The sequence below is a fragment of the Podarcis gaigeae genome, assembly GCF_964106915.1.
Source record: "Podarcis gaigeae genome assembly, chromosome: Z".
Classification (NCBI taxonomy): Eukaryota; Metazoa; Chordata; class Lepidosauria; order Squamata; family Lacertidae; genus Podarcis; species Podarcis gaigeae.
In genome coordinates, this window is record NC_139691.1 from 24637176 (window position 1) to 24663480 (window position 26305).

The window sequence follows — 26305 nt, forward strand, 5'->3', positions numbered from 1 at the left end:
GGGAAGGGAAAGAGGCACATGTCAATGTTATTACATTACTGATGTGCTTGCTGTCCTAATTTCTTTTAGTGGGAAAGGCAGGAAAGAAAATGAATGAATGAATTGATCTGAAAACTCACAAGTTCGTGATTCATTTCTGGAAGGTAAAAATTTGCACCACCAAATTGCAGAAGACCATTGTGAATTTGAGGAAGCTTAAGTGGTATGCAGCAATACTCCTTTCATTTCTAGAAATCCTATGGGCCTGGGACCTTTGAATGGTTCTGTCTTTCTCTTTTAGTATTCCATATGTAATATGTTAGGGACGCAGGTGGCGCTGTGGGTTAAAGCCTCAGCGCCTAGGGCTTTCCGATCGAAAGGTCGGCGGTTCGAATCCCTGCGGCGGGGTGCGCTCCCGTCATTCGGTCCCAGCGCCTGCCAACCTAGCAGTTCGAAAGCACCTCCGGGTGCAAGTAGATAAATAGGGACTGCTTACCAGCGGGAAGGTAAACGGCGTTTCCGTGTGCGGCTCTGGCTCTGGCTCTGGCTCTGGCCAGAGCAGCGATGTCACGCTGGCCACGTGACCCGGAAGTGTCTCCGGACAGCGCTGGCCCCCGGCCTCTTGAGTGAGATGGGCGCACAACCCCAGAGTCTGGCAAGACTGGCCCGTACGGGCAGGGGTACCTTTACCTTTACCTTTATGTAATATGTTGAGATGGCACCATGTGGGAGTTTAAGATAGGCTTCTACCAATCCCATGCTGGCACCTGAAATAGGGAGCACTGGCTGGTCTTAGAAGTTATTTATGTGGGATGCCTGCCAAGTCTGAAGTAGTTTTTCATTTTAATGGGAATGGATGTGCCAACCAAACACCAGATGCAGCTTATACAGCCCCAACAGTATATAAGCCTTGAGACCACCTCTGCTAGAAAGAATCTCAGCATATGTCCTAAACTGCAGAAAATGCAGTCTGCTGGCCAAGCTCCAGCTCCTGCTTCTGGAGCCAAGTCCGTTGTTCATCAGCAACAGCAAGGTACCATTGATTATTTCCTATAAATTCCTTTCTGTTTGCTGTTTATTTACAATGCCCATTTTGAAGTTGAAGGGCATGAACTTAGTGAGAAATGACTGCCTGGTTGTCTTGTGTGCTTCCTCAATCACGGCTTTACTTTTGGAGAGAGATTATATTGCTGGTGCAGAACCCCTTCTTTCTTGCAGGAGGTGACAATTAATCTTTGCTGGTAACACAGGGTTAGTGTACTGTTATTTACATTAGGTATTAAAATATCAGAATATTTACCAGCGATAACTGCTTCTTCCAACAAACAATCCAGGAGCTGGCACAATCTGACAGCTTCCTCCTCCTGAATCTCAATATGGTAATCATAGAATGCAGCAGAGAGGAGGATGGGGGCAAAACTAGAATTAGTTGGCTCTACCTGTCACTGTCTCTGGTTCCATTGACTTTGGACCTTTCTGCTGCTTACCCTATCAGTTCTAATGGACATCAGCCACCGTTGGATCATATGGCTAAAGTTTAGAGCATGCGGCGGGGCATGATACCAGCCACTACTGGAGAGTTTTGTATCCAAAAAAATTCATATCTAAAAAACAAAGAGGGCTGATTGTGGCCCTCCAAATATTGTTGGGTGCTCATTAGGCTCAGTCAGAGATAGTGATGATGGGAGTGGATATTTAAATGGATACTGCACATTTGTAGCAACAAAGTGTCATCTGGGAGAGGGACAGAAAAATTATAGTTGGGACAGGAAAATATACCATAGTTGGCCCCTTGAGGACATGACAAAATGATTGTGACAGTACTTCTTCTTCTTTCTTACAGTTTTTTAAATTCAAATATTTCAAAAACTATAAACCCTTCCAGTAACTTACAAAAATACATTTGAAAGCTTAAAAACCAGAAATGAAGGATAAAAAAGGAAGCAAACCAATTAATATGACTATAATTCACTAAAATTCATGTAATTCTTTTTTCATCAATTCACTTAGAGCAGTGGTTCCCAAACATTTTGGATCCACACCCCCTTTGGTTCCATAAACATATCCCCAGTATTCAGAATAGCGGTTTGCACAACCCACTAAGGAAGATAAAGTTGCAAACAGTAACAATTAAATTCATATTCATTCGAAATTCAGTCAAACCTATTTAGTTTAATTAATTCCACAAAGTTGGTGAACCTTATCCAGTGATATCAGCTTTTCAAAGTCTAATAGCCATGTATACCCCCAGCACCCCCTGCCACCCCCTTGGCTCTTAGTAGGTAATCCCACCACTCCCACCACTAAGCAGTACTGCCCACTTGGGAAGCTCTGAGCTAGAATAGAAATACATAAATATTTGCTATGAAATCTGGAATTTATAAGATACTCTTTTAACTTAGATGTGGCTTCAGATATGGTTTCCATTAGAGTTTCCTTCAGCTTGTCTATTAAATTAGGTTGATGGAAGAGTGCCATACCATTATAGGGAACAGTTATTACATTTTTTAACAGTAGCAAGACGAATGAATGCTAAGGCATGGAAAAATACCAACAACCTCAACAAACTGGACATAATCAGGAAGTAATGAGAAGAGCTGAATGTAATAAAATGTATGACTGTGTTATGAAACAAAGATAATTATAATGAAATAGTGGACAAATGGAGGCTGACATCAGGTTATGGACTGTCTCTCAGTGGGAAAGCGCATCCTTTGCATGCATAACGTTCCAGGTTCGATCCCCAGCATCTCTAGGTATGGCTAGGAGAGAAGACCACAGCATAAGATCCTGGAGGGCTGCTGCCAGTGAGTGTGGACAATGCTGAGCTACATGGACCAGTGATCTGATTCAGTATAAGGCAGATTGCCATATTTCTATGTTTGAGGAAGGACCATAGCTCAGTGGTAGAAGATCTACTTTGCATGCCAAGTTCGACCCCCAGTGTCTCCTAGTAGTGATGGACAAGTCCGCCGCCTGAAACTCTGGATAACTGCTGGTAGTCAGTATAGACAGTACTGAGCTGGTTGGACCATGGCTCTGACTCTGTAAGGCAACTTCCTCTATTCCTAGAGCAGCTGATTAAAAACAGAGGGTGGTATTAAACTGAGTTTTGTGTTCCGAAGCTTTCCTGAAGAAAACTCATTGTTTTGCATGGAATTGGAACAAATGTCAATTCTCAGAAAACATGATTGATGTTTGTTCCAATTCAGCAGCAAACAGTGGATTTTCCCAAAAAAACCCTTCTCAGACCAATGTCTACAAATCACAGATCTGTGCCTAGAAATCATGACAGAAATGAAAGTGTTGATAAGCCCTGAAATGAATGAAACTATTAATTTCAATAGGTTTGTTGGCACACATCTGTCTTGAGAGACAATGGAGTGTGCCTCTGTGGCAGTGTGTGTGGAGGTCCTGGGCTGCCCAGATGACAAGGCCCCCCTCTCGGCCACATCGATGTGGTCCAGAGGAAAGCAGACTGATACATTTGGTACCAGCTTAGTTGGTTTGCCCTTACTCCTAACTCTGGGTGGTATCAGCCAAGGTTTACTATCAGGAGAAGGGGTGGATTTTCCACTGCTAAAAGACATAGTGGCAGTCCTTAAAGATAGACACCCAGTTCTTCCAGCATCTTACCAAGTGCATTTACTGAAATAGCAAACCGCTCAACATGCTATTTGTGAACTGGCAGATGCTACATTTTGATGTCTGCTCCAGCCTGTTTACTTCAGCTTGGCTGCTCACTCAATGTCCCAGTAGGCAAGGGGAGTTGGCAGGGGGTAGGAGGGGGGAGGCTCTTGTGTATCAGATTCTGACTTTCCTTTGGTGAGGCAGATGGCTTTCATCATGTATGAGCAATGCATTTCTGAATCAAAACACATTATAAAGATGTTTCTTGTATGTTATCAAGAAGCGTTAGGGCTGATGGGCTCCACCAGCTATCAGTCATCAGCCAAAAGGAATCAATGAACAAGATAAAATTGGCATTGCTGCAGAATTTGATAAGGAATCGCACAGCGACGCAGGAATCTGTTTCAATGTCTCTGTTCTGTTCACCAGTAATATCAGTGATGGAAAATGTTTGGCATTGTTGTTCAGGCTAGGGGGCTTTCATGCATGCATCTTGGGCTGCCACAGATTTGACACTTCTGCAAACTGTGGTTTGTGCTCCAGAATATATTGGCTGAATATATTGCAGTGTTTCTGTCTTCTATGCTGCAGCTAATGATGGGATGCCCCTTAGCACAGAACTACAACTAATCCAGAATGCGGCAGCTAGACTGGTGACTGGGAGCGGCTGCCGAGGCCATATAACACTGGTCTTGAAAGACCTACATTGGCTCCCAGTACGTTTCCGAGCACAATTCAAAGTGTTGGTGCTGACCTTTAAAGCCCTAAATGGCCTCGGTCCAGTATATCTGAAGGAGCGTCTCCTCCCCCATCGTTCTGCCCGGACACTGAGGTCCAGCTCCGAGGGCCTTCTGGTGGTTCCCTCACTGCGAGAGGCCAAGTTACAGGGAACCAGGCAGAGGGCCTTCTCGGTGGTGGCACCTGCCCTATGGAATGCCCTCCCATCAGATGTCAAAGCGATAAACATCTACCTGACATTCAGGAGACATCTGAAGGCAGCCCTGTTCAGGGAAGTTTTTAATATGTGACATTTTAGTGTATCTTTCATCTTTGTTGGAAGCCGCCCAGAGTGGCTGGGGAAACCCAGCCAGATGGGCGGGGTACAAATAATAAATTATTATTATTATTGTGAATGTTGAATGAAGCTGAATATTGTTCAGATAAAATAAGGTCTTTGTCAAGGTGTTGTCAGTGGCTCCCAGCTGGTTGACCAGTAAAGTGTAAGGGCAAGGAAAAATTTCTTACTGTCCTTCTTTATTTTAGATTTTACAGAGAGAGGCTATAGAACCAAGCATCTTGGATAATGGCATTGTCCCAAGTGAATCTCCACCCCACCCCACCCCCGTCTCTCCCACTTCCTCATTCCTTATTCTCATTATCTCCTCTATGGGTGCTGCTACGTGCCCTCTGTCTTCTAGCTCTTTGCTCTCCTACTTTTGAGGCTTGTCAGCTTCCGGGAGATGGAGGGTCTGGAATGCTTTCTAATGACAACGCTTCAGCCAGCTGCTTTGGCTCTCCCATGATTTCCCAACTTTCCCCTTCATCTGCCTCTGAGCTGCCACCTCCCTCAAACCCCTGTTGCAAATCTATACTGTCTTCCTCTTCCCTGGAAGGATCAGGCTGGGGAGGCGGTCTCCACCATTCCTCCTCTGCCCGGTCCCTGACAGTCCTTCACACAGCACGTAGCTAAAACACAGAGCTCACACCCACAGGAAGCAGTGATGGACACAAATTTGGATGGCTTTAAAAGAAGACTGGACACATTCACAGATGGTGAGGCTATTGATGGCTACTAGCCATGATGGCTATGCTCTGCCTCTGCCATTGGATTCGTTAATGCTTCTGAATACCAGTTGCTGGAAACTGCAGGAGAGGAGGGTACTTTCGTGCTTGAGTCTTGCTTCAGCAAACTCGTCTTATGTTCTTCCCATGGGTGTAGCCAGGATGTTTGTTAGAGGGACAGGCCTTTTGTAAGGGGGCTATAGCACATTTCTTGGGGGAAGGGCAGAATCTTAGTGATCCCTCCCTTGGCTACGCCCATGGTTCTTTGTATAAAAATCTAATAATCAGAGCAAAATCTTAATGCTTTAAAGTAAGCACTGAGGTTCACTAACCATGGCAAGGTGAAAAATAGTGGCTGCAGGGGGTTGGCACAGATTCAATTGATGTCTTGCAGAGGAGTCAATTTCCACTTGCACCCCATGAGCCACACACTGAGAACTTGCATATAGAAGTGCAAATCTACATCTGAATTACTACGGATCAAGAGTCCTAACGCACAGCTCTAAAATTAAGCAGCAGAGCTGAACAAAGGCATGCCATTAATACTCTTACTTTACAAATGAGGAACACTGAATCCGAGAGAGAAATGATTAGCAAAAGGTCAACCATCCCAGAAAATAAACCAAATTAACATACTATTCTTTAACTACTAAAGTACGGAACCTTTGTAGCTCTACTGAAAATCACCCATGGACCTACCAATAGATCCCAATATACACTCCCCCCACCTATATGCTTTACAGAAGAGTTTTTCAAGCTTTCATCCTTCAATGAATCTTTTCCACATTGGCTGATCTATCTTGTGGGACGGAGCTATGAGGCCTTGTGCAACTGGCATTGCTGCAGCTTATCTGGACTGGGCTGGAGCAGGGGTTGCGAGGTTGGGGTGCACAGGCACATCAACTTGGAATGCTGGATTGGCTCTGCTGGTGTGCTTGCGCATTCCAAACTTTACCACCTCCCTGCATTGCCTCAGCCCAATCCAAGAAAGCTACAACAATGCCAGTGTCCGGAGGGCAGTTCTTTGCCTCCTCCCTACCACACAGGATGCTACTGTAAAAAAACCCCAAAACGATCCGTTTCTTGAAATAAATAAGAATACAGTAACCACATTCTGTGTAAAAATTCACTAGGCTGCGGTTCAATATGTACCACTACAATCAAGGCAATTTCATGAGCTGCATAATTTGGGTTTCTTTCTCTCTTGAAATTTCCTCTTCAAGATTTATACTTGAAGCATCAAAGGTGGCTTGCAAGAAGATAGCAATTGCAGGGGAAAGGGTTTTAAAAGCATAATTACAACAAGTGAGAGTCCATAGAATAATTTGCAGCAAGTGTTGGGGGGGGGGTAGCACTTGCCCCAACGGTCTTTAACACCTTTGTATTTATTTGGCTTAATATATCCTAAATAAAACCAACATATAAGCTCTGGTTACACAGTTCTTTTTATTTTTAAGAATAATAAATATTTTAAAAAGCTTTTAAAAAATGATCAAGAGGGTGGAGTGACTCCCCTATGAAGAAAGTAGCAGCATTTGAATTTTTTTGGTTTTGTTTAGAGAAAATACAAGTAAGAGGTAAAATAATAGAAGTTTGTAAAGATTATGCATGGCCTGGAGAAAGTGATCAGAGAATAGTTTTTTTTCTCTCCCTCTTTCATGACATTGGAACTTGTGGATATCTGATGGAGCTGAATGTTGGAAGATGCAGAACAGATGAAAGAAAGCATAGCATGTTTCAAATTCTGGGTCCACTGTGGGTTGAAGCCCTGGATGGTATAAATGCATGCTGGCATTAACATGGAGATGTGGGCCAGAGTGCATATATTTTAAGAAACTCAGAAATGCAACCTATAAAATATGTAGATGCAACCCAATTAAATTCAGCAAGGAGAATGCATCCACTGGGCATACAACGGAGAGAAATTGAGATAATCTTACAATATGGATCTTTTCACTGTTGGTCCCCCCACCCCTTTTTTGTAAAGCTTCTGAGTACCATTTTTCTTTCTGGAATTATTTGTTTGACAGTTTGAATAGTTTTAAGCCACTATGGTTGCATGCCTGAATTTTAGGGTAATGATGAAGAGGGGATGATGCCTCTTAATTTCCAATAGTCAAATGACATCCACAGATCAAGTTCATCATTATTCTCCTTTCAACATGATGGTGATCACTTACCGTAAGTTAAAAGAATTAGGAGTATGACCCAGAGTCCGTATCTACAGCATTGTGTAAAATACTTACTCCTTATACGAGTATTTTAGATGAAGGTTGAAATTAGATTAAAATGTCTGTCTGCAAATCCCTCATTGTCTAGTCTAGAGCAGCCATTTCTGATCAGCTACGTAAGAGTCAACGAGCAGCTTGCATAAGTTCCTTAATGTGAGAGTTTCTTGGACATTGCATGTGACTATTTCCACCTAGCATCAGCTAGTCGCAGGAGAGAGAGAGCAGCCGCAGGCTATTTTGCAGAGATGAATGAATAATTCACAGCAAAGAAATTCATTGGACAAATTGTGCCCCTTCTGATTCAGTGAGACTCCTCAAGTGCTTCTAGTTAAGCAAGAATGTAAGCAGCGCTGCTTTTGTGGATTTAAGGAGAAAAGAAGAGCCCCATCAAATCAGATCATAGGCATTGATTATCTACAGAAGTGGCCAGTCAGGGAAGCTCACCTGAATGTGGTTAACATCTGACATTCAGAGATACGCTACCTGGAGGCTCTGTCTTCTTACTACTAGACATACCTTGCTCTATAGATTTGTCTGACTATTATTTAAAGCCACCATGGGGCATAACATTATGTTTGCAGACTGGGAAAGGTTATGGAACACCGGTTTGAAATTCACGGCATGTACTGCCTTGAAGGAAAATATTATGAAAATGGTATACCGGTGGTACATGACCCCAGTCAAGTTAGCCAAGATATATCATCTGTCTGACAACAAATGTTGGAAATGTGGAGAGGCGGAAGGGACATTCTTCCATCTCTGGTGGACCTGCCCGAAAGTGAAGGCCTTCTGGGAAATGATCCATAATGAACTAAAAAAGGTATTGAGATTTACCTTACCTAAAAAACCAGAGGCCTTCCTTTTGGGCATGGTGGACCAGAGGGTGTTTAAGAAGGACAGAACCTTTTTTATGTATGCTACCACAGCAGCAAGGATCCTGATTGCAAAATACTGGAAGATACAAGATTTACCCACGCTGGAGGAATGGCAATCGCAGTTGATGGACTATATGGAACTGGCTGAAATGACTGGCAGAATCCGAGACGCGGGAGAAGAAACAACTGAGGAGGATTGGGAAAAGTTTAAGGACTATTTGAAAAAACACTATAAGTTGTATGAATGTTAAAAAAAATGCACCTTTCAGGAAATTCTAGCTTCAGCAAATGTAAGTTATTGGAATGAAAATTAAGACACAAGAATTCAGAGGTAAAATAATGAAATAACTTTATTGTGTTTAATATAAAACATATAAGAATTGAGCGACAGTAAAATTGAAAATAGGGAACATGATAAAATGGAAGTTACAATAAGTTTTGAAATAAGTTAACAAATTGCTGATGCTTTATAAGACAGAGAACGCAGGGTTCGGAGGATGTGAGGAAGTCCTATAGGTTAGATGGAAAAAGAATATGGAAATTTGTTATTTATATCTCTCTTTCTTATAACCACTCTTTATTCTTTTTTCTGTATTTCTGTACCTTTAAAAAAGCAATAAAAAAATGTTTTAAAAAAAATAATAAAGCCACCAGTCACCACCACCACTGTTTGGCCAGAAAGCATTTGCCCTTCTAGATCAATTGGGCCAGACCACATGTGTGTGAGTGTGCAGTGGCAGACTTGGGTACTATGGCGTCCTGTCCGAGCCCAAAATTTTTCCCACCCTCACCCCTCATGCTGCTTTCCCAAAGCAGCATGGGAAAGTGCTAACTAGGCTTTGGGAAGGAAATGGGAGGACTCTACCCTATCAGAGCCTCATACCTCCTTCCTAAAGCCCAGTGCCTCGCTTACTGGACTGCACCCAGTGTGTGCTCACACAGTCCTAAATCTGCCCCTGGTGTGTGTGTGTTTGCTTTTACTTGCATGAGGCTTGTCTTTTTTGCTGTGCCACCTGGGCCAATATGCCCTTTGATATTGTCTGCCCTATGGTTGAGATTCACTGATGACTGCCTCAGGGGGAAGGCTGCATCTGCCTCCTATGAACCTAAGCAAGTACGATATCTTTCTGTGTATAAGATGCCCCCTATTTTTGGGGACTCAAATTTAAGAAAATAGGGGGAGATGGCACAAAGTTGTTGAGCTTTTTGTGAGAACAAAAGCTCACCCCTTTGAGTTCAGACTTTGGGAGGTTCATGTATCTCCAGCGGCATTCGGGTTGAACCTCGACATGATATCCTTTTATGATTGTGGTAATTTTAACCTGTTTCAGTATTTCAACTTTTGTATCTTTAAAAAGTAGGGTTGTTAATTATTATTTCATGTTTTTGTAAACTGCTTTGAGATTTGTTTGGTTGTTTTTTACAATCAAGTGGTGTATAAATTTATGAAATGAATGAATGAAGTTATTATATTGAGTATCTCTTGCAGGAAGTGTGTGTGTGTGTGTGTGTGTGTTCTGCAACACTATACAGTTTAGTTATTGTGCTTCATGGGAGAAGCTGTTCCTTTAGTTCAAATTCATTTCCCATTCCATCTGTTAACAGGGTTGGACCAGGCAGCCTGTCTATTACAGGGCTCCTTAATATTGAGAAGAGTTTGCGTGTTCAGACCCAGAGACCTTCCCCCTAAATAAAGACACAATTGACTCAAATTTTAGTTTTGGTTTTTGGCAGAATTTAGGCCACAACTTTATTGATTACAGAAAGTTCATGGTTGCATAGGCTCTGGTTCGGCTAGCTCCCTGCACCCTTGCAGGCAGCGCTGACCCAGGGCACCAGCATAGGTCAGCCAAGAGTGAACACCTGAGGTAGGCAGAAAGCCCAGGAACGGACTATGTCCACTCCCCAGATGCTCTCCTGGACTCAGGCACAGGTACAACTCCCTCTCGGGGGTTGACCAAACCAAGTTGAGTCCCTGGATTCCTTTAAGGGAATGCCCTTCACATAGGGATGGCGAGAACGTTCTCCCATCCCTATCACCTGAACCAGTGCCTATCCGCAACCTTACAAGTTGTGACGATTTGCTACGGGGCAGGTGAAACCCAAATGGCAACAGCCAATCAGGCAAGTGGGGAAAATTCCTGCCATGCCCCTGGCCCAATGATAGATGACACATGACGGCATAGCAAGGTCAATCACAAAAGACCCTAAATATAGGGAGAGGTGGGTGGGTGTTCCAATGGATGAGCCAAAAAAGGAAGCTCTGGGTCATGTGCATAGGCATATATTGGTTGCTTGAACCATTTAGACTGCACCCCATTGGCCAGATTAAGCCCAGCAATGAGGGACCTACCAATTGGGTGTTGTGGCTTGTCCAATACAGTCATACCTCGGGTTACAGCTGCTTCAGGTTTGCGCTTTTTTGGGTTGCGGACCGCCAAAACCCGGAAGTACCGGAACGGGTTACTTCCGGGTTTCAGCAGTCGCACATGCGCAGAAGCGCTAAATCGCACTTTGTGCAAGCGCCAAACCGCAACCCGTGTGTGCACAGACGCGCAGACGTGGGTTGCGAATGCTGAGGGTTGTGAATGTGCATCCTGGACACATTTGCAACCCAAGCGTCCACTGTATACACACCCACAACACAGGAGGTCAGTCTCCAGGTCTCACCGCAACACGTGCCCTCTTTGAGGGAGGACACACTTTCCCAAACTTGGGACTTCAGTTACTTTTGGACTACAACTCCCATCATCCCTAGCTAGCAGGACCAGTGGTCAGGGTTGAGGGCAACTGTAGTCCCAAAACAGCTGGAGACCCAAGTTTGGGAAATGCTGATATAGAGCAAGGCAAGAGGACCTTTTTCTAGGGTTGCCATATGTCCAAATTTTCCTGAATACATCTGGAATACTGCAGTCGGCAGGAGTGTCTGGGTGGAAAACCGGGGAAAGTCCAGGAAAATCCAGATGTATGGCAGCCTATGTTGGCAATGCCGTTTTCCCCACCAAAATAGCTTAGAAACAGCATTTTTTGCAATTTTGCCCAAAAATCTCAACAACTTTTCTGCCTGGATTTTCACTGTTTGAAATATGTCAACCCTACCTCTTTCATCCTAAGGACCACAATCACTTCAAGGGATGTAAAGGTAAAGGGACCCCTGACCATTAGGTCCAGTCGTGACCAACTCTGGGGTTGGGGCGCTCATCTCGCTTTATTGGCCGAGGGAGCCAGCGTACAGCTTCCGGGCCACGTGGCCAGCATGACTAAGCCGCTTCTGGTGAACCAGAGCAGTGCACGGAAACGCCGTTTATCTTCCCACTGGAGTGGTACCTATTTATCTACTTGCACTTTGATGTGCTTTCGAACTGCTAGGTTGGCAGGAGCAGGGACCAAGCAATGGGAGCTCACTCCATTGCGGGGATTCAAACCACCGACCTTCTGATCAGCAAGTCCTAGGCTCTGTGGTTTAACCCACAGCGCCACCCGCGTCCCTTGCTCAAGGGGTGTATGCCAGTGGTAATTGGGCAATGGATGCAACTTACCTTTGGGTATACGTTGCAGTCATGTGAAAGTCAATGTTTCCTACACATGCACACACATGAAACACACACTCCCATCTCTGCATCTTGCATCTGGGCAAGCAAGAGGCATTATCATATTTCAGTGTGACACTTTCCAGTCAGGCAACTGCACTTAAGGAGAGCACAGAGCTCAGATGGTGAGGGGTGTGGCCTGGGGAGTGTTTTGAGGACCAAACAGGGGAGCCCCCAGCCACATTCCTGAAATAGAGGACTGTCTGCAAAGTAGAGCTTATGGCCATCTCATGCCCAGCCTGAAATGGCAGTTTGTTTCTTCAGGAATTGGACTGGCTCTGCAGCAACTATCTATACAGCGCAGGATTGTGATAACATGGAACACTGATCTGATGTCAGGTGTTGACTGGTGACAATGATCTCATTGGTGGCATGAATGTGAGAGAGTGGTGTCAACTCCAACGTCCCTAGAGCCGTTTTTCCTCTGTCATTTGCTTCCCGCAAACACTCATCTTACCACCTAGTGGAAAACAAAAATGAGAAAGCTTATTCCAAGGGCACCAGCAAAGAGCAATTCTGCTTTGCCACAGCTGGATTTGTTTAGAAGGATCTATGATAGTCCATTTGGTTTGGCCACAACTTAAAGGTAATAACTATGGTACTTAAGGACTTAACTCAATACTCCCTGGAGGTAATGATTCCCTCCACCCGTCTTCCTTCCATTGTACAGACTATCTTGCTTGTTGGTCGGGGACCTTTCATTCCCCAGGCGACCTAATGGATACTAAGAATTGAAATTCAATTTTCAGCTTTTTGCTCAAGGGAAGAGCTTATTTCAGTAGGGAGACCATGGGGAGCCAGTGAAGCTTTTCCTTTTCCTTTTCCTTTTTTTTTTTTTTTGTATACTCAAGCCATCTTCAGGTTTATTTATAAATTGAGAAAAGAGAGAAGGTTGCACTAAAAATAATTAAACGTGTCAGAATGCAAATAAAATGATTGCAAGGTCACACAGAGCACACTGGGGAAAAGTCAGATCCGGTTCTTCTGGGGAAAAGTAACAAAAGTAAACGTTTGCTCATTAGAGGCGGACTGTGCTAGAACATGGAACTTTGAAGTCATTAGTGCCCATTAGCCACCTTACACCTGTATCTGGCTTGCTCAGGAGGAGGATCTGCCCCAGCTGCTCTAAAACAAGAGGCACTGGGCTTATGCACAATTTATCCACATTACACTCGACATGGGAGTAGGAATCTGCAGCACTCTGACTGCAAAGTCGGGCTCACTTGAATTGTTATGAGCAAATAATGAGCCAGATTGGACCAGGACTCTATATTAGTCATCTCTAGAATCAACAGTCCTGTGGATCCTGGGATGGCTAGCACAGGGGGTCTTCTTGCTACCGTGCACTTTGAATACAAAGGAGCCAGTCACCCAAAAGCAATGGGATTTGATGACATTCCATCAAGAGTGAATTGTACCTCTGGGAAAACAACGGGGCTGTTTTCATGTAAAAACCAGCTGCCAATAAGCTACTGAGCCTGGTTTTGACTACTGCTTTTGACTTATTAAATCACCATCATCATCACCACCACCACCATCTACCTGGTCCCTGGAACAGCTAGAAGAGTTACATAAGTGTCTATGTTAATATAATGTTAATCATATCATGTTGGTGTATACGCATGGCCCCACAGCTCAGTGGCAGGGCACATGTTCTGCACACAGAGCAGGGGTGGCTAGCCTGTAGACCTCCAAATGTTGTCGTGGGGCTATGGCTCCCATTCTCCCTGAACCTTGTCCCACGCTGTGGCTGATGGAGACTGGAGTCCAGCCATGTCTGGTGGGTCACAGTAGTTAGCCACATAGAGGGTCCCAGGTTCAATGCCTTTCATCTCCATTTGACTTTTACCTGAGATCTTGGGGAGTGCTGCCAGTCAAAGTTGGTGGCACTGGGGTATATGTACCAATGTGCTGACTTACTATGGCCAACTATGGCCAATCACATGCCCATTAGTTTTGTGCCTGAGCAGGAATTTTAACTTGGGTCTCCCCAAGTGATGCCCCAAACTCTAGCCCAAGGAAGGGAAATCTGTAACTCTCCAATGCTGTTGGAATTCATCTCTCATCATTCCTGGTCATGCTAGTCGGAGGCTGATGGGACTTGAGGTCCAACAATTTTTAGGGGGGCACAGATTTGCCACCCTTGCTTCAATCAATGTACTACACTGGCTCAGAATTATTAGTTGTATACATGAAGAACCTCCCCTCTTCCCCTCCATTGCAAATCAAGGGGGTGAATGTGCAATATGGGACACACACACACCAAGGACTTTGTGATGAGTTGTAGCTCAGTGGTAAAGCATCTGATGTGCATGCAGAAGGTTCCATAATCAATCCCTGACATCTTTAGGTAGGGCTGGTAGGTGTGGGTGATATCGAGCTAGATGGACCAATGGTCTGACTCAGTATAGTGCTGATCTCTTTGTTCCTGCATAAGATAAGTAACAAATTTTGCAGCTCCATCTGAAAGAACTGCTCTCTTTCTTCCCCCTCCCCCCATTCAGGTCACCCAGTTGTTATGAACAATGGCTCAGCTGTACTACAAAAAGGTGAACTACTCACCCTACAGAGACCGGATCCCCTTGCAGATTGTGAGGGCAGAAGCAGAACTGTCATTGGAGGAGAAGGCCTACCTCAGTGCTGTGGAAAAGGGGGACTATGCCAGTGTGAAGCATGCCTTGGAGGAGGCTGAAATCTACTACAACATCAACATTAACTGCATGGACCCTCTTGGACGCAGTGCCCTTTTAATAGCCATAGAGAATGAAAACCTGGAGATTATGGAGATGTTACTGAGCCACAGTGTCTACGTGGGTGATGCTCTCTTGTATGCAATAAGGAAAGAAGTGGTGGGGGCTGTGGAGCTTCTTCTGAACTATAGAAAGCCAAGTGGGGAGAAACAGGTATGTCAAGAATGAAAAGAAATGCTGCATATAATTGTTTGTCTAAATTAAATGGAGGAGAATCCTAAGATAATTCTATGAAGACTGGGCCAAGACCCATCACACCAGTTTTCTGAAAATATTGTTCCTTTGTGAAAATGGAATCTTAATTTTCTGCAGCTTTATTGGGGTGGAGAGAGAAATTCTTCCCAAACCTTAAGGCAGTTGTTTCTGGATAGTTTGAGTCAAGCGGTTTTCAACTATCTTGAGGGAAGGGAAAAAGAAATTGTCCCAAAATCCAGGTAGAGAGAGGTTAAATTTATGATAGATTTAAGCATGTAGGACTTGAAGCTGAGGGATCTCCTTTTAACTTTCTTCCTTTAGTGAAGCATTTGTCTGGCATCCTGTACTTCCTTTTAACGTGAAATAAAGCTGTCCAGTTCTCAGGTATTGCAGATACAGCATTTCCAGGTGAAAGCAAATGAGGAGCATTGGAGGCTGCTTCTTTAGTGTTCAACAACTGGGATGGCTTTCATGCTGTGATGTAAAAAGGATAGCACTATAATTTTAGATGGGGGGTGGAATCACACTTTTCTTAGGCCACAGGTGGGGAACCTCTGGCCCATGGACCAAATCAGGCCTTCTAGCCCCTCCCCATTTAGGCCAAGACACACCCACCTGCCTTTCATTTAATATCATATACAGTAGCAGATTGCACAGGAAGCATGAAGGTGGCTCAGCTGAAACAGATCTTGCAGAGGCACTGCAACATAGTGCTTTGAAAACGGGCTTCAGCAAGGCTGGACTATCTCCCAACTGCTGGGCCTTGCAAAGGAGCAGGTTTTCTCAGGGAAAGTTGCAGGGCAAACAGAAAACCTCTCAGACCAGTGCCTGGAGAGCACAAGGCAAGTGGAAAACCAATAAAAACGTTTTGAAAGGAAAGGAAAGGAAAGGAAAGGAAACTACTCAGCCCCATGTTTTCCAGGCATAGGACAAGTGGAAGTGTGGAATAGCCTTAAGACTGCAGTGTCAAACCCCTTGATTGGGTCGTAATAATACTGTTCACAATGCAGTACATATGTTAGAAGAAAACTCTTTCCCAGGCTTAGGGCTATCCCTTCTCCTATAGACCATGCCTCTGTGCCAGCAGCTGGCCTTGCAGAAAGTTAGGCCTTTTCCTGGCATGGACGTAAGTAGAAAGGAAATTGTCACCTGCTACATTTTTTAATGCCAGACAATTGGCACAGAAGCAGTGCCAAAGCAAGAGGCACATTTATTTAGGCTTCACATTTTTTAAAGAAGAAGATAACAATGCTTTATTTTTCCAGTTGAATTACAATTCTGTTGCATATCATCCAACTTACTGTTGAAAGGTAGTATTTGTAGGGGAAATGGATATGCGTAAATATTTAATGCAGTGTTTTACAAAAGCAGAGCAGGAAGATGTGCTTTAGTAAGTAACACATAAGCTTTTAAGATCCATTCCTCTATATGCTGCTTGATTTCCTTCCCCCCACTCTCTACCCTACCAGTTTACTACAACAATGGTGTGTGTGCAGTGAATTTTTTCCTCAGCTAGATAGCAAAATACCTTGAGCCAGCCCTGGGGAGAAATGCATTTCCTCATCATTTTAAGTGCCGAAAAGCTGCCATTTCCTCACCACAGAATAACTTCCTTCAGGGAAGAAATCAGGATTCCTTGCAACAACTAGGCAATTGCAGCGGGGGTCGGGGGGAGCCTGGCATACAAATGTGAACTAGCAAATGGACTGAAGCATGTTTAAGTCTCTTGATATTGTTACAAATGTCGGGTGCCTGCCCTTCTCTATTTTGAGCAGTGGCATGAACCCATGGGGTCCCAGGCACCCACACGGGGTCTGTGACCCTTTGGAGAATGGAAGACACTGTGGAGACTGTTGTAGCTTTAAGGAATATGGTTTGTTCATCTATTTACACCTTCAGTTAGCATGGAGGGAGTCCACATCTTACAGCATGGCTTGTACCCCACAGCAGCGCAAGCAGCCTTCAGCCAGCCTGCCCAAGATGAATCTCAGCTCTTCCTACTGCTCCTTCTTCCACCTTTGTTCCCAGACTCCCTCAAGCACACAGTTACCCTGGCAACCTTTCAAACCCCTGTCTCTGTTCACACCTCAGGGCAGGGGGGGAGGGGGTTCTCTTGTACTGCGAATGGCCCTCTGTTGTTCTTTGATGGCCCTAGCTCAGCCAGGTTGTTTTGCATAAGCTAGCCCAGAACTTCCTCTTCAGCTTGCATTCTCCCTTCATATCCCAAATAAACAGAATTCTAGAATTTATTAATTCCTAGGATTTAAGGGAGTCCCGGAGCCTAGGGCTTGCCAATCAGAAGATCGGCGGTTCGAATCCCCGCGATGGGGTGAGCCCCCATTGCTCGGTCCTTGCTCCTGCCAACCTAGCAGTTTGAAAGCACGTCAAAGTGCAAGTAGATAAACAGGTATCGCTCCGGCAGGAAGGTAAATGGTGTTTCTGTGCGCTGCTCTGGTTCTCCAGAAGCGGCTTAGTCATGCTGGCCACATGACCCGGAATCTGTATGCTGGCTCCCTTGGCCAATAAAGCGAGATGAGCACCAGTCGGCTACGACTGGACCTAATGTTCAGCGGTCCCTTTACCCTTTTAATCCTTAAATCTATAACAACATTGAACCCAAATCAGCCTTGACAACAGACAGGAAGGAAGGAAGGAAGGAAGGAAGGAAGGAAGGAAGGAAGGAAGGAAGTTAGAAATATGCATCAGGACACATTCACTAGGCACTCATCCACTCTTTCATTTGCCCTGCTGCTTTCCCCTGGGAAAACCCATGGTTTAACACTGCATTGGAACCAACGGCAATTGGGTTTCCTGCAGATTGCCATTTGCTCTGATTTAGTGCTAAAAAGTGGGCTTTCTAGGGGAAAGCAGTGAGGCAAAGGCAAACTGCTCAGACCTGTTGCTAGAAAGCATGGGGCAAGCGGAAAACTGCCCGGACCTGTGCTGTCTAGGCAAGGGACAAGCAGAAGTATGGACAAGCCCTCGGATAAGGATGGGGACCCTGTGGCTGCTAAGATGTTGATGGACTACTACACCTATCATCCCTGACAGCTGGCTGTGCTGGCTGGCGCTGATGGGAGTTGGAGGACCACAGGAGTCTTCCCTGCACCAGCAAATTAGAGAAGCAACAGTATTTTAAAAGAATGTAAAGGCTTGCTCAAGGGTCTCCCCTTAAAGTATAACTTATCCTGTATGAGCATCATGCATGCCTATTTACTATGGTTTAAAAATTCAAGGGCAGATGTGGCTACATGGAAGCTAAGCTGTAGCTTACAACTTGGAAGCATGTACAAAGGTTGTTTTCTGCTGCTCCAGAGAAGCGGACACGGAGCAATGGATCCAAACTACAAGAAAGAAGATTCCACCTAAACATTAGGAAGAACTTCCTGACAGTAAGAGCTGTTCGACAGTGGAATTTGCTGCCAAGGAGTGTGGTGGAGTCTCCTTCTTTGGAGGTCTTTAAGCAGAGGCTTGACAACCATATGTCAGGAGTGCTCTGATGGTGTTTCCTGCTTGGCAGGGGGTTGGACTCGATGGCCCTTGTGGTCTCTTCCAACTCTATGATTCTATGATTCTACAATACATGAGACTGTGATCTTTCTCTTAAATCCAGACTAAGTTAGTTGAATGGAGATCTCACTAAAATCAACAAGATAGGATAGTCAGTGGGAGAATGCAGGTAACTTAACCCATTTACTGACTTGGAATTTAAACACAGGTGTCTTTGTTTGCCATTTCCATGTGTTCAAGCACATGAACGAATTTTTAAGTGGTTTGCTGAACAATTGATTATGTGTCAACTCAGAAGTAAGTTCCATTGAGTTCAGTGGGGATTGCTTCCAGGCAAGTATGGATAGGATTGCAGTGATTATTATTCTCTTAAATCTTTTTTAAATATATAAAAAAGTTTTAATTTCAGTATTAGAATATTAGTACTTAATTGCTAATATGCATTTGCATCTGCGTATATCCGGTAAATGTTGCACATGCTGTTTTAGTATTTGGTAGCATTTACTAACTGATGTGCAATGGTAGTTAGTAATTAATAATATTGGGTGGCTGTCATGTAACTGTGTTTAGTAGATGACTATATTTTTACTATAACTAACAATATTTAGAAACTGATATGCAGCCTTATTTTGTCACATTGCAATGCTGCTTATTATTTGATAACTGACAATGTAAGACTTCAATCCTAGCCATGCCTGCTCACAATTAAAACCTGTTGAATTTGAGGAGGCTTACTCTCTGCAGGTAAGTGGGGTTGCAACCTTAGGAGATTTCATATTGGTTGTGTGCCAGAACCACCAAGAGATGCCAATAAATTTTTCATTGTGAGAATTTACATTCAAAATGCAAACTAAAATTGTGAAATGTGAAATGTCATCACGATTCTAGCACTGCAGGGAGTTGTATTAGGTGACCCTTTGGATCCCTCCCAGCTCTAAAATTATTTGATTCTATGATTCTAAAATAGCCCCATTCTTCTGCCCATAATGGGCTTAAGTGAACACATCAGGAGGGGAAGGGTCGGAACAAGTGCACTAGCTCCACCCCTTTGCCATCTGCTTGTTCCCAAGCAGCTGTCTTGCAGTAGACCATGGGTAGGCAAACTAAGACCCGGGGGCCGGATCCGGCCCAATCGCCTTCTAAATCCATCCCGTGGACTGTCTGGGAATCAGTGTGTTTTTACATGAGTAGGATGTGTGCTTTTATTTAAAATTCATCTCTGGGTTATTTGTGGGGCAGAGGAATATGTTCATTATCCCCCCCCCCCAAAAAAAATATAGTCTGGCCCCCCACAAGGTCTGAGGGACACTGGACCTGCTGAAAAAGTTTGCTAACTCCTGCAGACAATCCTCCCTCTTAATCAAGGCTCCTGCATATTTTCCACTACTTTCTATTCAGTTCTACTGCCTGAGTAGGTATAGTGATGGCAACATTACTGGAAAATGGGTTGAGAGTGAGAGAGAGAGAAAGAGAAAGAGAAAAAGAGAGAGAGAGAGAGAGAGAGAGAGAGAGAGAGAGAGAGAGAGAGAGAGAAAGAAAGAAAGCGCACACACGCACACAAATATTTGCATGCAGAAGCTCCCAGGTTTAATCCCTAACATCTCTGGTAGGTCTGGGAATGACCCGCACCTCAAACTCTGAGAGTAGCTACCAGTTAGTGTGGACAACAATGAGCTGGATGGACCAAGGGTCTTGGATAGCTCAGTTTGGCTAGAGCATGGTGCTGATAATGCCAAGGTTGCAGGTTTGATGCACTTATGGGACAGCTGCATATTCCTGCATTGCAGGAAGTAGATGATCCTCAGGGTCCCTTCCAACTCTATGATTCTAAGATTCTATGACTTGGTATAAGGCAGATTCTGATGTCCATGTAGTCAGGGCCCTCAGGCCAGATGACAAGTAAGGTGCAAGCCACAATGTCACTGAGCAGTGATGGATTTAGAGTGGTACAGGCAGTTCCCCCACCTAGGGCATCAAGCCAAGGGGGTGCAAAATTGAGAAGATACATAATCAATAAGATCCATTTGGGGCATAGGGTCCCATATTGTGAAAGATTACCCAAGTCTGTTCCTGCATTGAACAACATAGCTGGGAAGTAATGTTAGGTCTTTTAGGTAATAACCTGCAACATAACTGAATGCTGGAAAAGGAGTCACAGCCAAACCACTCATTATCTCTCTATGATAATGTGACTCCAAAGACCTATTAGTCACATTCACATATTAAATCCCCCCCCCACAGTATGCAACATTGTTGTTGCTGTTATTTAAAATCTGAGGTCTAAACCTATGGAACACAGCATCCCTTAGGCACTTCCAAATGGGAACAGTTTGTGAATGTCAAACTGTCCAAATCATTCAATATTCCTGACACCCAGAAGCCACCTAGTATTTGTCCCCAGCCCTGTGTTGATCAGACTGGCAAGATAAGCTTAGGAGACACAGCGTCCATTTTGCCTGAGCAGCCATCATCATACTTAGGAGTGGGGGAGAAGCTGGATTTTGTTTGCATTGTAATGAGAAACTATCTAATTTACACTTCTCGAACTATATGAGAACTCAAACACAGAGATCCTTCAAAATTCACACCTCTCAGAATGTTGTGATGCAGTTCTCACACCAACCAATGTGTACAAAAGTATACATACTAGGGTAAATTATGCAAAACAAAAAGGGCATATATGAGTGAAAATAACATACAAATGTATATATTAGGGAAGATTGCTTTGCAGGAAATTCGTATATTGCTCAAAACTGGTACAAAAATGTGTGTTATGCAAATTTTCATGAGAATTTTTTTTAAAATTGCAAAAGGAGGTTAACTTAAGATTGGGGTTGGGAAATGAGAAATGGAGAGAACCAGAGCTGACAGATTTCTCCATCCCTACGCCCAACGATGGATCCTTCCAAAGAAGAGTTTCTAATTCTATGTTATGTATTTTCATGTTTTTATATTGTAAACTGTCCTGTGATCCTCTGATGAAGATCATTATGGAAATTTATTCACTACTAATAAAAAACCTCTTTGGAGGTTTTTAAGCAGAGGTTGGATGGTCATCTGCCAGGGATGCTTTAGCTGTGTTCCTGCATTGCTAGGCGTTTGAGTGCATTGCAGGGACTTGGCTTTTGCCGTCTCTTCCAGCTCTACACTTATGTGATCTAAGGATTCTATAATTTGTGGAATGTTTGCATTCAGGTCAGTGCATGTTATTATGTATGTAAGTCCCCACATCCTGCTCCCCGGTTGCCAAAATGCACCCCAGTTTCATGGTCTGCAAATGGGACTAAAAATGTGGGAGAAATTCCATTGGGTGTCTTATATGAGCACAACATGACTAGGAATGCAAATGTATGCTTGACAATTTCTGACCCTTCTGCCTATCAGCCTGCTCATCATTTTCCCCAAATTATCAGTTTCCTTTCTTGGAATCAGCTGAAGCATGCTCACTGTTGTGCCAAAGAACTGAAGGATTAACTTTATTTAAACACAGAAGGCACGTTTCTTTTTCATTAACAGGATCTGTGGTGTGTGACATTTTGATAATAGTAGTAAATAATCCAAAACAAGCAAAGGAAACATGTGCCAGTTCATCATAACAACCTTGAAGTAGGTTACATATCAAAAGCAACACCTTTCTACCTCACAGTGCAGCCTGTCTGAGGTCTCCTGTATGGTAACAAGGACTTGGTAGCAGGGGAAATCAGATTGCGCACCCAGTAGGTGCTCATCATTATTGCCATCTCTTGCAGGCTCTGTGAAAGCACACAGCTGTGGACCAAGGTAAAGTATTGCAGGGTTATGTGGGATAGCTTCACAAACTGAAAAATTCAGGAAGGATTTTTAAAAAAGGACTTTGCCACAGAGCCCAATTAAACTATGGAACTCAGTCCCATAGGAGATAGTTCTAGTATTACAAGAGGGAGAAAAACTTCTCACTGTTCACTTTCTTCACCCTTGCGGAGCATGGAGCCAAGCTGCAAAAGCCAAGCTCATGAAAAGGAGGGGAATACATTTCTCTTATTATTATTTTTGGCCGTTTAAATCCTCCCCTCATGGGAAGGAAAATAAGGATGCCATCTCCATGGCTGGTGCATTCCACCATCACCACCAACAACAACCATTGTCAAAAAACGGGAGGATTTGAATCCAAAGCCTCCCCCAAACTGTATTCCACCTTTCCTTATTGCTGCTGTCTGGGTTCCACTGGTGCAGCGGCAAGTGGCAGAAATGTTATTCGTTCCCACAACAGGGCGATTAGCAAGGGTAGACCCACCTGCCTGCTTGTTCACTCCTTTCTCTGGGTGCATAGAGGAAGCTCCACTCTGTCCCATGACTGTTAGGATGCCCTTTCAGGGGCCTTAGGTTTTTGCTGTAAGTTACTCAGCCAGGGGTGAGGAACCTCAGGCCCAGTGGCCAAATGTGGCCATCAAGTCTTCTCCACCTTCTCCACCTCTACCTGAATTTTGCAATGCAGTTCTCCAGCCAAGTAATGCATGCAAAAAAAGAAAAGAATAAAGAGTAGGGGATATACTAGAGTACTAGAGTAAAGTTTTCATACAAACAAATGTGTTTATGAAATAAATACATTTATTTATTTATTAAATTTATATACCACCCTATACCCAGGGTATACATAGGTCTCACAGAACAAAATCAACATATAAAACCACAAAATATATAATCAAAATAAAAACAACCCAATAACTACCCCCCAAAAAAACCCCACATTTTAAATGGGCATAGGATGTCAATCAAATCAACCAAAGGCCTGCTTAAAAAGGAACGCTTTTGCCTGGCGCCTAAAGGTGTTCAGTCATACCTTGGGATAAATATGCTTCAGGATAAGTATTTTCGGGTTGCGCTCCACGGCGACCCGGAAGTAACGGAGCGCATTACTTCTGGGTTTCGCTGCTCGCGCATGCGCAGACAGTCAAAATGAAGTGGCAAAATGTGACTTGCACACGCGCAGACACGCTGTTGTGTCTTACGTTCTGTTCAGGATACAAACGGGGCTCCAGAACAGATCCCGTTCGCATCCCGTGGTACCACTGTATAATGAAGGCGCCAGGCAAACTTCCCTGGGGAGAGCATTCCACAGATCGGCAGCCACTGCAGAGAAGGCCCATTCTCAGGTTGCCTCCCTCCTGATCTCAAGGAGGAGGCACACAAAGAAGGGCCTCAGAAGATGATCTCAGGGTCCAGGTAGGTTCATATGGGAAAGAGACGGTCTTTGAGCCGTTTAAGGTTTTATAGGTCAAAACCTGCACTTTGAATTGGGCCCGGAAACTAATTGGTAGCCAGTGCAATTTGTCCAGGATCAGTGTAATATGCTCAAACTGTCCTGCTCCAGTGAGAAATCTGCCTGCTGAATTCTGCACTAACTGAAGTTTCCGAACCGTCTTCAGAGTCAGTCCTACGTATAATGTAATCTGACCTTGAGGTTACCAGAGCATAGACAACAGTAGTTAGGCCATACATGCCCAGATAGGGGTGTAGCTGAGCCACCAGCTGAAGCTGATGGAAGGCACTCTGGGCCACTGAGCGACAGCAAAGGATCCAGGAGTACCCCCAAGCTACAAGCCTGTTCCTTTGGGGGAAGTGTAACCCCATCAAGAGTAGGCGACCTCCCAGCCATCTGGTCTAGGGAACCACCCACTAACAGTGCCTCAATCTTATCTGGATTGAGTTTCAGTTTGTTGGATCTCATCCAATCCATTACTGAGGCAAGACAATGGTTGAGGACGTTGACTGCCTCACCTGCAGTTGTAAAGGAGAAATAGAGCTGAGTGTTATCAGCATTCCACTGACAATGTACTCCAAACCTCCAGATAACCCAACCCAGCAGTTACATGTATTATAAATACATTATATTAATGGAAATTGCATACAAAAATACATAAGTTAGGAGAAATTAGGGCTAAACGCTGGTGAATTTTCATGAGGATTTTTTTGGGGGGAGGGGATTTAAACTGGTGTGGAAATGTGGAGAACTGATATTAAAATTGGGAAAAACATGAAACTGAGAGAAAAACTTGGTGACTCTGGTGCTTGAGGCAACTCGTCCAAACACGTTATGATTGTTTTTGTACCATGTTGCCACTTGGGCACATTGAACACAGTTCTCTGAGAAAGTTTCTGCAATAGCTAAGATGATTCACATGAGAGTAACTATAACAACCAGGTGCACCACTTTGCTTGAATTAGAGGTGCTTGACAAGAAAAGGAAGAAGAAATTTTGTTTGTATCTGAAGCCAAGAAATCCATGAGTGAACAAAAGGCCATTTGAGGGGAGCTCCAGAGGTTCTTCATCAAAAGAGTCCTCAGGGCTCACATTATGGTAGATTTCTTTTTTGGAGAGGGGTCCCAGGTGCAACATCTCCAAGTAGGGCTGGGAGAGGCTCCTGCCTGAAACCTAAGAGAACAGATTTCCATCAGGGTGGACAATTATGAGCTAGGGCTTACCCATAGTTACCTTTCCTTTGCTCTTTCCAGACATGGTCTGCGATTTAAAGTTCTGTGTCTGGGTGCCCTGGAGCGGTGTTTCCCAAACTTGCGTCTCCAGTTACTTTTGGACTACAACTCCCATCAACCCTAGCTAGCAGGTGCAATGTCAGGGGTGATAGGAACTGTAGTCCTAAAGCAGCTGGAGACCCAAGCTCTGGAGCTTCCCCCGTGAAAACCTGTGTGGAGCAAATAGCAACCCACAGAAAACCAAAATTGATGTTTGCTCTGATTGAGCACTTAAGAGTGGGTTTCCGCAGGGAAAGCTTAGGACAAAAAGCCACACAAGTGCTCAGACGCAGAGCTTTTAAGTGCAGACCCTTGACTGGAAAGAGTGGAAGAAAGGTAAGTCTAGCACACAATGAGAATATGTCCTATCTCCTGTGTAATAGTGGAGAGGACTCTGTGGTGCCCTTCAACTTTTGAGTCCTAGCCACCTCTCTCTCATCTCTCACGGGAAGGTCTGTGACTCAGTGGTAGAGAACATGTTTCAAATGCCAAATGTCTCAGGTTCAATCCTCGGCATCTCCAGGTTGGGCTGGGAATGTTCCCTGTTTGAAACCATGGAGAGGGGCTGCCAGTTAGTATGGACAATACTGAGCTAAATGGACAAATAGTCCAACTTGGTATAAGGCAGCTTCCTACATGGACCTGTTTCAGGCATGGCCACTTTCTGAGGGCAGATGGATTGCTATTATTGGTGGGGCTTTCCCTCTGCTTGTGGAATATTCTTCCTAAAAGTGTTTTCCTGGCACTTACTTGATTGGATTGTTGCCGCCAAGTATAGACAGTTTCATCATACCAAGCTTTAAAGGGCTGATGTTATTTTATTCCTGCAATTTATTCTTTTTAGTCCTGCTTTTCCACCTGCTTCACATAGTTTGCATGTTAATGTTTTAGTGTATAAATGCCGAAGCTCATACTCTTACTTCTTCTGCCTTTGAAGTTGGCCAGTGTTCCACCAACTTTCTGCACGTACCTAATTTATAGAGGATAATCTTATACTCCAGGAGAGGATAATCTTTTTTCAGCCCATGAGCCACATTTACTTTCTAGGCAAAAGCAGGTGGAGCAAAGAATCCAAATTGTAACTTTGCACAGCAGGCTAGTTTGTACACACAGGGGTTGGGCCAGGGGTCCAAGGTTCGATTCCTAGCATTTCCAGATATGTCTAGGGAAAACTGAAGCCCTGGAGAAGCACTGCCCACTTGTGTAGCAAATATTGTTCTGAATAGACTCATGAGCTATCCCAGCAGGTTCCT

General features: G+C 44.2%; 1 protein-coding gene across 6 annotated transcripts in view; it reads left to right on the top strand.

Annotated features, from left to right (window-relative positions):
• TRPC5 (transient receptor potential cation channel subfamily C member 5) overlaps window positions 1-26305 on the top strand; it is a 172731-nt gene that overhangs the window by 31180 nt on the left and 115246 nt on the right. For all 6 annotated transcript variants that reach the window (XM_083722117.1, XM_083722119.1, XM_083722120.1 and 3 more), the window contains one exon: window positions 14592-14990. In XM_083722117.1, the coding sequence (XP_083578243.1) occupies window positions 14613-14990 (378 nt within the window). In that variant the 5' untranslated portion in view covers window positions 14592-14612. The remainder of the gene's footprint in view (window positions 1-14591; window positions 14991-26305) is intronic.